We start from the raw sequence: 16,388 nt of genomic DNA, 5'->3' as shown, positions 1-16,388 counted from the left end.
GACTGCCTTAGGCTTCTCCAAGCCAGAGTTTTCTTCCTTTTTGCAAGAACACCACTACCAGATACCTCGGAATTAAGAGAACTATCAAGGTGAAGAACATCTACACCAGCTGGAGTTGGCGCAATCAGTTGCTTCCTTATGGATTGTGGGCACACTTCTACCAGTAAATTGTCTGTTTGGTTTGATTAACAACCTCTGAATTGCTGTAAGAATCTGGTGAATGATCTTTGGTTGAAGAATCGTCACCAAAACCTGTGTGCAAATTACAAACTGCAGAATTTTCCAGTTCAAGAAAAAAGGGAAAGAAACAGATGTAAATGACCTCTGCTTGAGCTCAATGTTCTTTACAGTGTCTTGGGTGGACTCTAGGATGCCAGTGCTGCTGGCCAGCCTTTTGTTGCTGATCTCCTTGCAAAGGCTGGTAAGAGGGGATAAACATTGTTCTTTATTTGAAATGGTGAAATTGCTCATCCTACTGAAAGAAACTTTGTTTTTGTTTTTTTCATTTGAAACATGTTCTTTAAGGGGCTCTGGGTTCAGCTTAAGCTCTTCTGCTTTCCGTTGCTCTGTTCCATTTCTTACTTGTCCTAATTCCTTTTAACTACTTGGTTGGAAATTTCCTCTCCTTTGGGGCCAGATGGTTTCCCCGGGTGTGTTTGTGGGTAGTTCTCGTGGAATTGTTCCTCTTATTTTCCAGCCTGTCTTAGTTGAGGCTCTGACAAAAGCAGTGTGTTGTTGGATAGGACAGTGACAATATTGCTCTATTATTTGTGACTGCCTTTTAGCTTTCTCTCAAAGCAATTCTGGTATCATGGAGAAAGAAACCGAATCCCTGTGTAGTTTATGGGCCAGTATAACTTCAGAGGCTAATAAAGGTATCAATTTAGTTATGTGTCTAGGTTGAATATTTGAGATGGAGTGAATATCTACTTGTAGAATTCAACTAACTATCAACTGACTACAGTACTTGACTAGTCTACTAGGAGATCAAAAAGCAAAAAGAACAATGTCATAACTCACACCATTTCTTAGGTCTTATTACACAAGGTTTTTATTAATTAGAAATGCTAGAAACAGATAATTAATGTGCCATTTCATAGACAGGATATATTAGAAGTTATTTTCCTGTTATAGCACCCATTTGTGTAAATCCTTACTCATGTGTTTAATACTTATTTACATGACAAGCCCAGCTGGCTTCACTAAGGCAAACTGGATGAATGAAAGTTTTGGCACAGTGCTACTATATTATACTACTGAACATCATTGTCTGGAGCCAAAACATGTCCAAGAGGTATGACAAGACAGGAAGAAGAAATTCACCCCTAAGATGTGTTCAGGCTGCACCGCGCCAAGCACATTGTTTTGCTTATTCTTTCTCTCTTCAAAACCACTTACTAATCATGAGCAGAATATTGAAACAAATGGACCGTGGGTCTGTCCTGCAGGCTCTATACCCTCACCCTCTAAAAGGCAAACTCTTCTGAAGTTTTTAATCCACATAAAATAAGAACTCCGGCATCCTGGCTGGCATTTGTCTGAGGTGGGGCTTGCACAATAACCTCAGGTTGCTTAGGAAGGTCTTGTCAAAGATGCCTACCTCCTGTGCTTGCTCTGCCAATAATGACAAAGAAGCAAGAAGCCGGTAGGGGAAAACCTGACTAGCATCCATAGAGATACACAAAAAGTTCACTCTTCTGATGCTTTTATGCACACTTTGTTTGCTTTTATGTTGCAGGCTGTGTCCCACCTCATGATGGATATGGCTCTGCATTCCTTTGATGACCAGTATTTGGGGTGCAGAGAGCAGGTGATGGAAGAACTGGAGCGAGGAGACTATTTCGAAAAGGAAATAGCTGCTAACAAGGACTATTTGAGTCTCTGGAAGAAGGCTCAGGAGGCTTTGTTGAAGAGCCCTGTAGGTCTCTTGAGGGAGATGCAAGAGAGCCATGCCATAGTCCTCATGGCTTACACCATGAACCCTTCTCTCCACTCTCAGCTGAACTGGGCCACATCTACAGCAGGAAGCTCTCCAGAGCACTACAGACACAACTTCAGTTTCAAATATTTTCACTTTTACCTAACGACTGCTATCCAGATAATGAAGCAATGGCAGAACAGCAAGGAGAGCATGGGAAAACGTAAGTGCTACCGGGTGCACAGGGGTGTAAAAAACTTATATATTGAGGCCATGGTAGGCAGCAGGGTGAGATTTGGTCGTTTCACCTCTACCTCCCGCCTCTTGAATGAAGCCCAGAAGTTTGGGAATGAAACTTTGTTCACAGTGACCACCTGCCTGGGAGCAGCTGTGCAAGGCTTTTCTTACTATACATGAGAGAAGGAAGTCCTCATTCCCCCTTATGAGATATTCTTTGTCAAAAGCTTCTTTCGGACACAGCACGGTAACCGGCTGCATCTGCATTCTGTGGGGAACTACAGCAAGTACCACTGCCAGCTCGTGGAAGGTATCGTATATAGCCCTTCATGCAGGGGGGACATAGGACAGTCCAGTCTCAAGTACCCCAAGCAGCCCTCACCAGCTGCACCTACACGGGGCCACACTCAAGGCCAAATCTGTAGCTTGCCCACTGTGTTCACCTATGAGAGCCACATGACCCAGTTTTAATCTGTTTGTCATGAAACCTGGGAGCACCCCACAGCTCACTGAAGATGAATCTACCTGATACACAGCAGGTCTCAGGGTCCTTTGCAGCCTCCATTTATCCCATCTGCCATCACAAGAATGTCATAGGACACAAGCATTTGGGTCCCCAGCATTCCTACTGCAAGGGCAGTTGAGATCTGCAGGCAGCTTGAATTCAGATATTTATTCTGGTGGCTTGCAAGGTTGCTACACTTCAAGCCTCAAGACAAAACTATTGCTGCTTTAGTTGTGTTCTCTCTCCTGTGGCAGAAGGGAGGGAAGGTATCCTTTGGCAAATGTCCTGGTTTTGGTTGGGATAGAGTTAATTTTCTTCCTAGTAGCTGGTACAGTGCTGTGTTTTGGATTTAGGATGAGAATAATATTGATAACACACCGATGTTTTAGTTGTTGCTAAGTAGTGCTTACACTAGTCAAGGACTTTTCAGCTGCTTATGCCCTGCCAGTGAGAAGCTGGGAGAGGGCACAGCCAGGACAGCTGACCCAAACTGGCCAAAGGGATATTCCATACCATGTGACATCATGCTCAGTATATAAACTGGGGGGCGTTAGCCTGCTCAGCCCTGCCGCTCAAAGGGGGGGGGGGTTGGCGGGGGGGGGGGGTGTGGCTGTGACTGCTGCTCGGGAACTGGCTGGGCATCGGTTGGTGGGTGGTGAGCAATTGCATTGTGCATCACTTATTCTATATATTCTTCTATCATTATTATTATTATTATTTTCCCTTCCTTTTCTGTCCTCTTAAACTGTCTTTATATCAACCCACAAATTTTACTTTTTTTTTTTTCCTCTCCTATTCTCTCCCCCATCCCACTGGGTGTGTGGGGGGAGTGAGCAAACAGCTGTGTGGTGTTTATCTGCCTGCCGGGTTAAACCACAACAGCAAAGCACAAACTGTGAGTATCCTGGCTACAGAGGTAACTATTCTGTGCTGGAAGATGTCACTGGGCCTGTTCCACAGCCCTGTCCTTCTGTGAGTCCACCTCCAATACGGGACTCTTGCTTTTGTCTCTTTGAACAATAGTGTGTTAATGCAACCTTTGAGCACAAAACAATCATTCAGGAATGAGAGTTTGTGCCTGGACCTAAGCCAAAGTAGTAGGCAGACTTGAGGAAATGGCTCTTCTGGGCAAAGGCTGTGTTAGCAAGTGCAGGAAGCTTTAGGCAGCCAAAAGAGGTCTAAATGACTGCTCTCTTGACTTTCTTTCAGCTTCAAGAAGCAAGAACAGTGGTTCCACTGCCCTCGCCTCTGCTGTTCTTCCTAGTGTAGTTGGAGTTTTCTTTTGCTTGTCCCGCAATGACTGATTCTCTGGCTGCATCCAGATATATACACTCTAATAGCAGGCAAGAAGAATTCACAGGAAATCAGTCTCTGGAGTTCCTGTTACAGAAGCTTCAAGCCTCCCTTTGTTTTCAGCTGCAGCTCTCCAGTTGAGACTGGAACATTCAGCCTGGTTCATCAAAACAGACATTCCCTGGACCCATTCAGGTAGGAGGGCAGTTATCTATGGCCTTTCTGAAGAGTAGGGCAGTGACACCCTTCGCTGTAGGTAGCTTTTCCCTTAGGCATTCAGGAAAGACGCACATGGACTTTGGACTCTACAGATTCTCTTAGTACTTTTATTTTTAGTGAGAAAGAGTCTGTCTGTGGGATGCAAGAAGTACCATGGTGGTAAAGTCAAGTGGGTAACTGTGCAGCTTTGCATATCTCCTTTGAATGCAGGGTCCCAGGGGACAGTAACGTCTGTGGCTGCTGCATAGCTGTCTTTCCCTGCTGCATGACCCCATGCACCAAAGCCATAGCTCTCATCTCAAGCTGACTGTCGGCATCTCACACATGGGGGACAGAAGCATAAAGCTGCCTTGAGACATGAACTTAGTAGCAGAGGATCACGAAACTTGTCTAGCCTGTCTTCAGCTTTCATGTTGGACTTCAGCATTTCTTCTGAAAAACTCAGGCAGATCCTGTGTTCGTAACAGTACTCTAGTGGCTGATGAATATATACTGGTCATTTCACACTGAAATGAAGGAGAGCCTGTGGAGCCCACTGCTGTCTTCATGGGTGTTTGATGTGACTGAAATTCATTTACCTGCCTTTCTACTTCGCTGGTCTGCAATGTCTAATGCTGGAGGTTGAATCAACATCACAAATTGGAACTGGAACTTCTGATTTAGCTATAGACTCCTCTCACTTTTATGCATTCATTTAGCACTTCTGGAGCCTTAGACACCCAAGCCAGAACAGCTATGAAGTTCTCCCATCTCCAGAAAATAACAGTGTGGAAATGATAAACATATTCTGCCTGCAATTCCCCTTTCCAACATGCCTTGCTTGCTTCTTCACCCCTGGTCCCTCACCCCCACTGATGCTAGCCCTGGGCTGAGGCTACTGTCAGAGAGGTTATCTCACTGGTCCAAGGAAACTAATCATGGTGATTTAACTTTGCAGTGGCATCATCAAATAATTGAACTGAAACTCACTGACACATTTCACAAATGACCCAAGCTTTCAGTCACTGCTGATCTTGGCAGGAAGCTGGAGTTCTGTATTCACCATCCGTTGTCCAAAACAGTAATCAACAAGTTAGCCATCCAAACGACATCTCAATATAAGAGGACTGCACAGGCTGCTGATCAGCTGGTTAGTCAAAAGTAAGGACAGCCAAAAGCACCTGTGTGAACTGCTTGACTCTCGGAGCAGCTCCATATAAGCTTGGTGCTGCCATTCCATTGGAAATCCCGTGGCAAGGAACGCAGAACTTAGGCACATGAGAAATATTAGCATTAGAAATGTAGGCACTTAAGGAATTTGGATGTCTTCAGGTTTTAGCAGATTAAATGGAGGAGTTTGAGGCTCAGCATCTTGTGTATCAGATTTAGGTGTCTGTAATGGCAAAAGCCATCATCTAATCATCTAAAATGTAGTAACATGTTCTGTGAAACTGAACTACTGCCCCTGAAATCCTGAGACATGCTTGCCCAGGCAGCTAAACCAGATTTAATACAGAACTATTTTACTATTAGCTTGTTTTCTATTTATATTTCATGTTACTTTCTTGTTGCTCTTGGTTTACCAGTGATTTCAAATAATATGTTGCCAGAACTTGATTTTGACCTCTAAATGCTCAAAGATACTAAGACCAGGTTTCAAAAAAGAATGAAAAGATTAGAAACAGCTGCTGCAGATACCTCTTGTATGTGTGTTCAAACATGCTTAAACTCTTTCCTATGTGAGAATTACAGGAATCAAGATGGATTTCTGACACTTCAGCACATTTATGCCTCTCGCTGCTTATCTGTTATCGCTGGGATGCAGGCTTCAACCATTTTAACAAAGGTTTGGAATCCTTCACAAGGTGGCTTGAGCACCCTGAAAGCCTCCTCTAAGTAGTCAGCTGCTATTTTCAAGCTTTTCTTTATGGATCTGTGTCCTCGAAGGATAGCCTGTAGGAAAACAAGAAGTGAAGAGGAGGAGGGTAGAGAGCGAAGCCTGAGCTGTTGTGACATTCCACTTGAGGAGCTGCCTTCTGTGGTACTTGGTGTCTCATTTTGTTGCAGCATCTTCACAATATCAGCATAGTCCATGAGAAGTTCTGATACTTGGAGGGATAAGGCAGGTGAACTCAGTAACTGATGAATAGCAGACTCTACTGTGTCAGGGAAATTGTCATGTTTCAACATCACTGCAACAAGTACACCCATGATGCTTTCTACAACCCCCTTGTAATTCTCATAAAGTTCCTTTACTGCAGCAATCTTGTCCTGCAAGGAGGTGATGGGACCAGCAATCTTAGCGTATAAACTGTGGCTGATGCTTTCCTGTACATCTTTGTCTCTTGTTTCCACAGTGGCTTGCATCTTTTTCAAAGCACTGACCAGGAGCTGCAGATTCTCTTTAATGCTGAAGTTTTCTTTTACCGACATGATGGGGAAGTTGGTGCCAAGATGCTCATTGAGGAGTCGGAATATTGTGTTGGTTGAAGAGACATAGATGTACACTAAGTCATGCAGATTCTGGCAGGCCCTGACCAGCCTTTCTTTATCACTCTTAAAACCGAGGCGGGCTAACATTTCTGGAGTGGTGTCTGACTCTGAAAAGCAAACAGAGGAAATCCAGAAGACACAGGGGAATAAAATTGGATATATTTTCAGCTAGAATGTTACATTTCTGAAACCAATATTACAAATTATCAACCCACCTGACCTGCCCTCCCCCAAGACATTACAGTTAGAAAACGCAGAAAAAGCTCTTTGTCAGCCTTTGCAGGGGTCTTACCAAGCAGGCCAGCAATATATGGTGTAAACAGCTGCAAGTATTGTTACTCTTATGGCTGCAGGAAGTATGACTCTGACCTTCAGCATGCAATCTGAAAAGCAATGGAAGTGCTGTAAGTGAATTATTCTTGCCTTTTGGTGTTTATTGGTAAATTTATGGGAGTCCTAGCAAACAATCTACTTTACATCATCCTTAGAACTTATATTCCTATATTCCTTCAGTTTGTATATACTGGTGGGTCTACACAGAATTAAACTCTCATTCTGGGGAGGGGGGAATAGGCACAGCAAAGTCAAATGTATCAGACATCTACATTCAAGAGGCAAAGCAATTGCAGGCTGAGTAATGAAATGTTTTGTCAGGCTACACTTTCCAGTGAAATGACCCATATCTGTCAGTTCATACAGTGGCTAGATGTTGCAAGCATCCCTTGATAGGTGGAAGCACAAAACATTCTCCTTGCTTGGGCTCCTGTCTTGCTACCATTTTGACTATTAAGGAAGTTATGTCCTGCTTGCACCTAAGAGTTCTCCCAAGGCCAACTGCAGGCACAGTCCTGGGACAGCACACGGCTGAGGGACTGCTCCTGATTTTGCCTTTCCTTGTGCCAGAGCCCTGGAAAGCCAGACTGGTTGCAGCAGACATGTTTCATCAGCTATTGCTGTGGTTAGATGTGCGGTTAGAGGTGCAGTTAGATGTGTCCAAGCAGTTGCAACTTCCCATCCCACTGCATACTTTTTAAGACTTTTCTCTCACTGCTCAGCTCAACCCTCTGCCTCTTCTTCCTTTCCCTTCCCATGGAAAAAGTGATCTGAAATTGTGTGAAATGGCAAAATTGATTTTAGCCTCCACTGCTGTTCAGCCAGAGCTGGCTCTTGGGCTCCGCACCACTTCTTCCACTCTCATGGCATCAGAGGAGAGGACCTGGGAAATTGCAGCAAAGAAGGGGGACAGACACTCCAGATGAAGTCCTTCCCCCAAACTTACTAGGTCTGAAACAATAGCTATTAATCTTCCCTCAAGACCTGAAGTAAAGCAGGAACAAAACTGCTTGCTTATTCTTTAAATGATTTTCTGTCATGTTCCAAATGATAGAGTAGGGACTCTAGAAGAGAAGAATTTGCATCCACTGTAAACCTTGAGGACCTGAAAGCAGCTTCCAGACTACAGAATGTGACACAGAGGCAGTTGCCAGCCTGATTAATTCAATTCAGTCCAATATTGGAAGTAGTATTTCAGGACTACATGGCATTCTCAGTTAATAAGAGGAGTCACAACTGCTTGAGCATTGCAGAAATGTAATAGTTAAATCATTAGTGTTCTCTCTCAGCTCATCTTCTCATGCCTACCGCTCTGAAAACAAGGGGAGTTTGGTACTCTGGCTCTAGGTTGAATAGAATAGCTCAGCTTTCAGGGGAAAACAAGCTGGCAATTGCAGAGTACTCATTTTATGCTTAGTCTTTTACTTTTTCTATTTGTGTGGGACTGTTCAACTTTTCTTCCATAATTCTCAGGTGTACAAAACCAGTCATGGCAACAATTCATTATTTCAAGGAATAGCTGCAAGCATTAGTGTTTATTGTTTATACTTACAAACAATAGAAATTTATAAATCCCAGTACAAAAACTAATCCTGTATCTGTGTGAATGAAAAGCGCTGTCCTACATGTTTTACATTCTGAGAACAGCAAGTAACATCATCCCCTTTCAGCCATGGCTGTAGGTACCTGTGATGGTACCTTTGTTGTAGGCAGAGGGATTCACGCTGTACATATTCTCTCCAGGAACAGAAGGCTTTTGGAGGACCTAACAGTTGGGAACTAGCATGAAATAAACTGAAATGTGTTAAAATTGGAAGGAAGGGGAAAGGAGGAAGAAAATGAAATGAATCTAGGTAAACATCACATAACAGAATTAATGACAAGCAGGCAGGCAACAGGACCCAGCTGAAGTCCAGGCTATGGATCACTAACTCATCACATGCTGCTGGAAATCACCAGAGGAACACAGGGGAAAGAGGATGAAGTCACTGTCCCATACACATTCAACTGATTGCAAGAGCACTCAGACAAAATCAGGTAGGCAGTCTAAATGTTTAATTAGAAAAGCTTCTGGAGAAAATCTCCCTGGAGCTGGAGAAATAGTCAGAAATATGGAAATACATGTGGCCTGCCTAACTCTAAAAAGCAAATGTAAAAACTAGCGAAAGTGTTAATGTGAAGAGGTAATTTTAGCATTAAGAGACAAAATCTAGAGCAGTTATTGGAAGCTGAAATAATCATGCATAAAGAATAGATGCTAAAAGTCTCCTCCACACCTGTCTAGTATGTAAAATGTTTGTTGAAATGCTATTCCTCTTTGAACATTTTGTCTTCTGGGTTTCTAAAAATAAGGAAAAATCAAATGACCTTTCAACAAAACATCACTGGAGTGGAAAGGACCTAGTATCACACTGAGTCAGAGAGCAAGCCAGCAACATCATTGAGGCAGGACTGATATGAATTCATACCTTGTATTGACATGGCTTTATGTTTCCTGAAAATCACAAACTGTATATGTACTTTACTGTATATGTACTTTGCTCCCTCCAGCTTGAAGAAAAAGGAAGATGTGTTAAAGAGTTTATTCTCTTGACAGAGCTACAAGGTAGGTGGCTGGAAGAAATGTATAGTACTGTGCAAAATATTGTGGAAAAAATTCTCTTCAGACTGGCTTGTATTTCAACACTGACTGTAAGTTGGCTAGGGGACTGCTGAAATCATTCTGGTTTTCTACAGTGACCTTGTGGGGGAGGGTATGTTTAGTAAAATACAGCTGGGTCAGTGTCAGATGATTTGCAGTTAGCAGATAATGCCAGAACTACAAAGGACCAAAGTGACACAAAGGTATCTTTTTAAGAAGAAAAATCTAGCTAGTCCCCTACACCTAACTTTGTAGCTATAACTGTGCTATATAGGCACCAACAGCAAGAGGAGGAAAATCCTTGGAAAAATGCGCAGCACTGCATAAAAGTGGCCCAGATTTGCAATAAGAGGGCCGAGAATGCACAAGTACCAACAAAGAAAGGAGTCGTCCTACTCATTCACAGTTTGCCCCTGTTGCAAAGTAAGACATAGGCATTTAAGTCAAAATCATGCTAAAGCATTTTTATTTTGCAGCTGGTGATGAGTTAAAGAGAAGTGGCACAGAGTTGATTACAGAAGCCTAGTGATGAGGAGTAACTCTGTGATCACTGGTCACTCAGTCACTTTGGACTGTATATTGACATGCAGGTAATAAAGAAAAGTGTATTAAATACGCCCTTTTGCTGGCAAACCAGTGACAGCTCAGGGAAGAACAGTGACCATAAGGATTAGACGCAAGTGTTTGGGGGGGAGGAATCAAAGAAGTTAAATTTTGTGCTCTGGTCTGTACAGTGATAAGAGAGAGCCAGATTCTGCTCAGTCATGTCCTAGGAGCTTGGTGAGCACCTGCTGATATTAGCTCCAGACAGGACACCCTGGGTATGGTGGGAGTGTGGCGGCGCAAGCGGGGCTCTCCCTGCGTGCTGCTCCAAGGCAGTCTGCCATCACAGACATCCTGCTGGAGCAGGTGCACCTCACAGTGCTTACACGGCATCCTGAACATCACGGGGCTGTCTGCAGCTGTTTGATGTTCACGAGGGAAAAAACAATGGGGAATCGATTACAGCATTAGGGAGGTGAATAAACAATGAGGGAGCGGGGGCTAAATATCAGGGAAGAAAACAGAGTGGGAGATGTATGTAAGGTGATACAGGTCAGGATGGGTTTATTATAGATACTTTTACTATTGTCTATGAATTCCCAAGTGTGAGCTTGTTAGTATAAGCACAGAGTGCCTATATAGTAACATTTTCTCTTGAACGTGAGGAGAAATAAGCTACACTGCCATAAAACACTCTTACGATGATACAGACTGTGCCCACCCCAGCAGTCTTCATAGTTGTTTAAAAATCAGATGTTACTAACTGAAAAAATAGGCTGATACAAAAGTGTGTCTAGAACAGGCTTTTCATTTCCACAGCTTATTTTAGATTTTGCTGATTAGATGAGATTGTTCCGTTTTTTAGTGAACTAGTTCAGCTTCTACCATCTTCAGTTTCCAGGGTGAAGAATGACCCATGTTCATTTTACCAATCTTCTAACTACATATTTGTTAGCTATTTTTGTTGCTCTGAGTATGTCCAATGTCTCATAAGGTCCTTTTCCAGTCATTTGGCTAAAGATCCCAAACAGGCATTAAGTTCTCTGTATTTATGAGCTATGCCTTGGGATTTGACTTGCCAAGTATAAAAAGAACCAGTGAGGCAGAGAAAAAGGACATTTCACTGCTCTTTAAGGGCTAGGGTTATGGGTGTTGAACAGAGTAAGAGATTTCTTTTCTCTCTTGAAGTAGCCTATTTCTGAAGAATGGCGCTGAGTGACCTCCTTTACCCAGATAACCCCAAGAGAAGGCAAGAATTGATCCATCTGCACCAGGAATTGCTCAACTGCATGTCCACAAATTTCCGTGCAACAAATGAGCTGGCTGGAGTGCTGAATGAACACCTGGGCTGTACCATTACACACATACAGATGAGAGAGAGCAGCACTGTCAAGGAAAACTGTGACATTATCATTCAAGCGATGAGTGAGATTCAGCATCAGGTACAGAAGATTGATAGTGACATGAAAGAAAAGCTAGAGCCTGTGCTGTACCAGAAGCTGTATGACATCAAAGAGCCTGAGTTGGAGAAAATTGCAATAGCCCATAAAGTTTTTTCCATTGTTCTTGGAGAAGCGACTTCAACAGCTGGGATAGTAGCTATCAAACTTCTTGGCTCCAATCTTATAACTCTCACTGTGAGCAAGCTTGTGAGTCTCCTTGCGCAGATTGGGGCATCTGTTCTTGGGGGAATCAGCATCACCATTCTTGGGCTCGGCATTGAAATGATCCTCCATGCCATCCTGGGAGCCATGGAGAGGAATCAGCTTCTGGCAGCTGTGAGAAGCTATGAGAAGCACCTGGCTGAGTTTAAAGCAGCCTCAGAAAAGTACCAGCGCGCCATACGTGAAGTGACTTCTTTGGTGAGACAGCAGGTTCCGTGAACGAAGTCAGAGTTCTCTCTCCTGCTGTGACGGTGGCTGCAGCAGCTACGCCTGCAGAAACCTTTTTGATTCTTTATGGTAAATGAACTACTGATGGCTTTTTTTCTTATTAGTGGCAGCAGAGCAAGAGATGTGACAGATCAGGGATTTGGCACTGAACTACATTAATAGGGAACTGGCTTATAGGTGCTCCTGGGAGGCAATGCTTCAAATACCTTGCACCTTTCCTTCAGCTATTTTCTGGAATGCATTGTAGATAACCTTGAACTGTAATTTGCACTAGTGACAATAATATTCACTGCTGGAGCAGTAGTGGTGAGAAGGTGTGATTCTTCTCTCACTGTGTTTCTATATGAAAGATGACAACATGATGGGAGAAAACAATTTCAACAAGCCAGCCCATGTCATCATCTGGAGGCCTCATCAGGACAAGCTGTGGTTGCTAAACTCTTAGCGTGGATTAGTGCTAAATCTGACAGGCTGAATTCCCTGTTCATTGAACTGCTTATATGGACTAGCTGAAGCATATTTAACTATTTCCTGTCCCATCCCTGCCTAAGGTGCCAGCCGGAGGTCTTCTTTAAATAAACTCTAGTCCCAGTAGATTAGCAAGTAAGAGAAGCATGGGCCTACAGGCTAACACACACAACCTTGCCCCACAACTCAGAGAAGCCAGCTGTAGTGTTCCAGGCACGCCTGGCTGTGAATAACCTCTTATGCTGAGTAATGCCCCACTCCTGCCAACCCACAGGTAAATATTTCTGTGCACAGTTGCTGCTCTGTTGATTGAAATGGGATTACACACACGTACAAGTTTCTGTAGGATTACAGCCCTTTAATGCACTAAATTTATTTTCACATGCTTTACCCAGTCCCACCAATGTGGGACTGCCAAGAGTGTGCTCAGACTCTGCATTTCACAATATGCTACCAAATGTCCTTATTTTTCAGATTCTAAAAACAAAGCTGGAAGCAAGAACATGATTTGCAGTCTCTTGCTATGATTTGCTGTGGTTTGCTTTTTTTGCTTTGATCTTTGGAAAAAAAAAAGGTGATTTAAGAATTAATAAAAATGTACCTGTACTCTTTCCTGTACTTGCTTTGTTTTTTTCGTTCTGTCTGAAAAACCAATCTTAAACCAAATCATGAAAAGATTTTAAAATCTTCATTATAGATGCAATTTATAAATTCTTTTTTATATCCACGATAGACTAATCTAGTAGGATTGTGTATAGGTTCCTTTTTTAGTACCAGCTTCCCCCATACTAAAAGCATACTCAAATTCATACTTGTTTATTAATATTTAATATTAGCAATATTAGATTATTATATTAATAACCAGATCATGCCTGTGAAAGTACAGAGATGGGTGAGATTACAACAGGGAAGCTCTCCATTGGCTTCATGACCCTTCCATTCTGGGTTTTGGTGGGGTTTTTTGTTGGTTCCCCCCACACACACACTGTTCCCACTTTTAATAATTTTTTCTGACTCCTCTTTGCTTTTGTGTTCAAAAGCCACTAGATGGCAACGCAGCTGCTGGCTCTCAGGCAGCTCTGACAGCCATCAGGGAGAAAGTCCAGGGTTCAGGAGCATGGACGGGTGCCAGGGACTGACAAACTGGGACCAGCACAAGCCGCAGACTGGGCGATGTGGGTCAGGAAAGGCAATTCAGAACAGGCAAAAAGCACTGCTTTGTCTCACACGAGGTATTGTGGTGGGTGACATGGTGACCCGAAGCATCATTTCTCCAGGATGTGACATCTCCTGTCTCCTGACACAAGTAACACTCAGTTTAGAGGTACTTGTTTAGAGGCAAGAGACTGTCAATCAGCAGGACAGCAATATTTGAGTGCTGGAGAGGCAGGAGTTCCTGCCTCCTGATGACTTTCTATGTGCAAATGTACATTCTAATTTAGGAGGAAAACCCACTAGCTCAGTACATATCTTTGTGAGAGTGCCAATGCTGTATGAGAATAGTGGAGTCAAATAAAAACAAATCTGCTGTACTTTTCAGGCAGCTTGTCCGCATTTTCTTGAAAGCAAATTCTAAGCAGTGTCAGGGGAAGTGGGATACGCAATGAGGAACGCAAAGATACACGATTTCTATTCACCTCTTGATAGATCCTTGTTCCTGGTGGGCTTACAGGAAAGCTGGCTTGCCCGCACCAGCAGGTGTGGAAGGTGTCCTCATGCCCATGAGATGTTGGAAGATGTTGAAGTTGTTGGAGGCTGGCGGGCAGCAGCCTGTCCCTCTGCTTATGAGGTAGGAGACTGTGAGCTCACAGAGGCCAGGCCAGCATCCCCAGCCCGCTAGGAGGGCCGCCCATGACCTCATAGAGGGGTATGGCAACATCGAGCCGTAACAAGGCGGTTTGGAGGTAAGAAACCTGCCGATCAGCTTGGGACCTTCCCAAACTCTCCAAGTCTAGCAATAAGAAAATCAATGGGATTTACTTGCATTACTGACAGTTACATACTTGAACTGAGTGCAGCATGCATTTAACCGGCTAGATGCAAGGGAGGGTACCCAGTGGAGCAGAAACAGCTTAGCTCTCCGTTTCTGCTTGGTAACTGAAACTCTGTCCTGCAAAATAGGAAATAATTTCCTGCTCTCTCTAGCCCTCTGACCTGTATTACACTTGGTCCCCCAAAGATGTCATCAACACTCTGGGGTTAACCAGTCTGCTGATGCTTCTCCTCTAGACTCCCTGGAGCTGCCTTGTGGCATGACAGAAGTGAAAAATGTGAGAGAACTATTGTCCTCCAAGTCAGCAGACACTGCTGGGACAAAGCAGTTAGGGCTGTGGCAGTACCACTGTCCCCACTGAGTCCAGTATTGTCATGACAGAAGACCCCAAGCCCTGTGAGGAGCAGCCAATCTTCAAAGCCTCAGCTGTCCCCCTCTCCAGTGACATGGTACATGACAAGGATGTGCGTGGCCACAGTGTTCCCATCACCCCCTCTCAAGCATTCTCCCTCTACTCAGTCTGTTGTTCTGGACAAAGGATTAAGAATTAAAACTGTATAATATGCATATTCCAAATAAGAACAGCCCCAAAGAAGAAAAGAAACTATAAACCAGCTAAAACGAGTCTAAGCTGCTTTCAAACCTGTGTAGAAACACTGAATGGTTGCCACCAACATCTGTCCTGCAGCAAATTCTTTCATTCTTTCTGGTAACAAGATCAATGTAAAAGAACAGGCCAAAGAGGTGCAAGGTGGAGATGACGCTGCTGTGTACATAGTGAGCAAGACTCCCGAGGCACTGAGAGCTCCTGAAGCTCTGAGGATGCTCCTGGGCTGGCCATCTGCTAACTTGGGTTTTGTGCAGTTTGTGACTAATGGAGGTCTAATGAGATGCGCAGCTTATAGTCTTGCTTTTGCCCACCCTACCCATGATCCTTCATAAAGTTCCAAGTTTGCCAATGAAGTCTCCATTATTTGAAAAACTGCAACAACATCGTGCTGCATGGCACATCCACCCAGACCAGGGGATCTACAAATCCTGCTCAGAGAGCAAACCACCTCTGCTCCCAGGTACATCTATGCGTAGAAGAATGTCCTTCCTACACCTTCCCCCCAACATGTTAATTCTTTAAGCCTGTACCCGTACTTTATTGCTTGCCCCCCCTTTATTCACAATGATGCAACTAGTATCCAAGGAGGTGTTCCATGTATCTTTATCCTGGTTCTTCATGTGTCTGGGGACTTTTGCCGGGACAGACACTTTGGGCAATGAGGTGGAACAGTTTCCACCAAGTGTCCACCAGTCTCTGCAAAGCTGGTCACCAGTTTGCTGCAGGGGCTTCCATGGCAGGGGGGTTGCAGGGGAAGACAAGTATCAGAGTCCTGTTGTCCCTGCTTTGTGCAGCCCGAGTTGTCCGATGAACATCATCCAGTCACTTTTCTCCAGTAGTCCCCTGAAAACAGCAGTTAGCACATGAGCCTAACAGAGGCATGCCAGCCTTGCTCACCGCGGAACAGTGCTGCCTTCAGGCCAAACCCAACGAGAAATGCATATAACATCCGAGTCTACCAGGAACTCCTGCTCCCTCAACACTTTGCCTTTATTCCCCACAAACAGAGGCTTCTCACACGCCCCTCAGCTCTACCTTGTTCCAGGACAGGGGGCCATTTCGTAGGATCTCCCCAGGAGAGGGTGGGGGGAGGAGCGGCCGCAGCGACCACGTTCACAGGGCTTCTCTTCTGCCCCAGGACATTTCCAGCATCCGCCATACCAGCGTACCACTCCCTCGCCCCAAAGGCCCCCTACCCCCCTACCCCTCCCTAAATGCGTCTTCCCCTGCGCCAGAGGCCGGCGGGGCGCGGAAGGAGCCGCCT

The 16,388-nt window shown here is 44.3% G+C and overlaps 2 protein-coding genes across 3 annotated transcripts; both read left to right on the top strand.

Annotated features, from left to right (window-relative positions):
- The first annotated feature begins 355 nt into the window (after positions 1-355).
- ART4 (ADP-ribosyltransferase 4 (Dombrock blood group)) lies at positions 356-4,021 on the top strand. Its single transcript, XM_009322408.1, is given in 3 exon segments — positions 356-421; positions 1,739-2,465; positions 3,870-4,021. Coding segments are annotated over 3 exon segments (873 nt in total). The 5' UTR covers positions 356-370; the 3' UTR covers positions 3,965-4,021.
- A 4,271-nt stretch (positions 4,022-8,292) lies between these two features.
- SMCO3 (single-pass membrane protein with coiled-coil domains 3) lies at positions 8,293-13,070 on the top strand. Of its 2 annotated transcripts, none has more exons than XM_009322398.1 (3): positions 8,293-9,014; positions 9,528-9,582; positions 11,353-13,070. In XM_009322398.1, exon 3 carries the CDS (start codon positions 11,367-11,369, stop codon positions 12,042-12,044), a length of 678 nt encoding a protein of 225 aa, XP_009320673.1. In that variant the 5' UTR covers positions 8,293-9,014; positions 9,528-9,582; positions 11,353-11,366; the 3' UTR covers positions 12,045-13,070. The 2 variants fall into 2 exon arrangements, with proteins under 2 accessions (XP_009320673.1, XP_009320665.1); XM_009322390.1 differs by having other exon boundaries at positions 11,350-13,070.
- Positions 13,071-16,388: the final 3,318 nt, after the last annotated feature.

Source organism: Pygoscelis adeliae, unplaced genomic scaffold (genome assembly GCF_000699105.1).
Source record: "Pygoscelis adeliae isolate BGI_AS28 unplaced genomic scaffold, ASM69910v1 Scaffold60, whole genome shotgun sequence".
In the NCBI taxonomy this organism is placed as follows: domain Eukaryota; kingdom Metazoa; phylum Chordata; class Aves; order Sphenisciformes; family Spheniscidae; genus Pygoscelis; species Pygoscelis adeliae.
This window is presented reverse-complemented; position numbering and strand designations above follow the sequence as displayed.

Coding starts and splice junctions, on each gene's coding strand:
- SMCO3 (XM_009322398.1), top strand. CDS start 11,367: ATGGCGCTGAGTGACCTCCTTTACCCAGATAACCCCAAGAGAAGGCAA.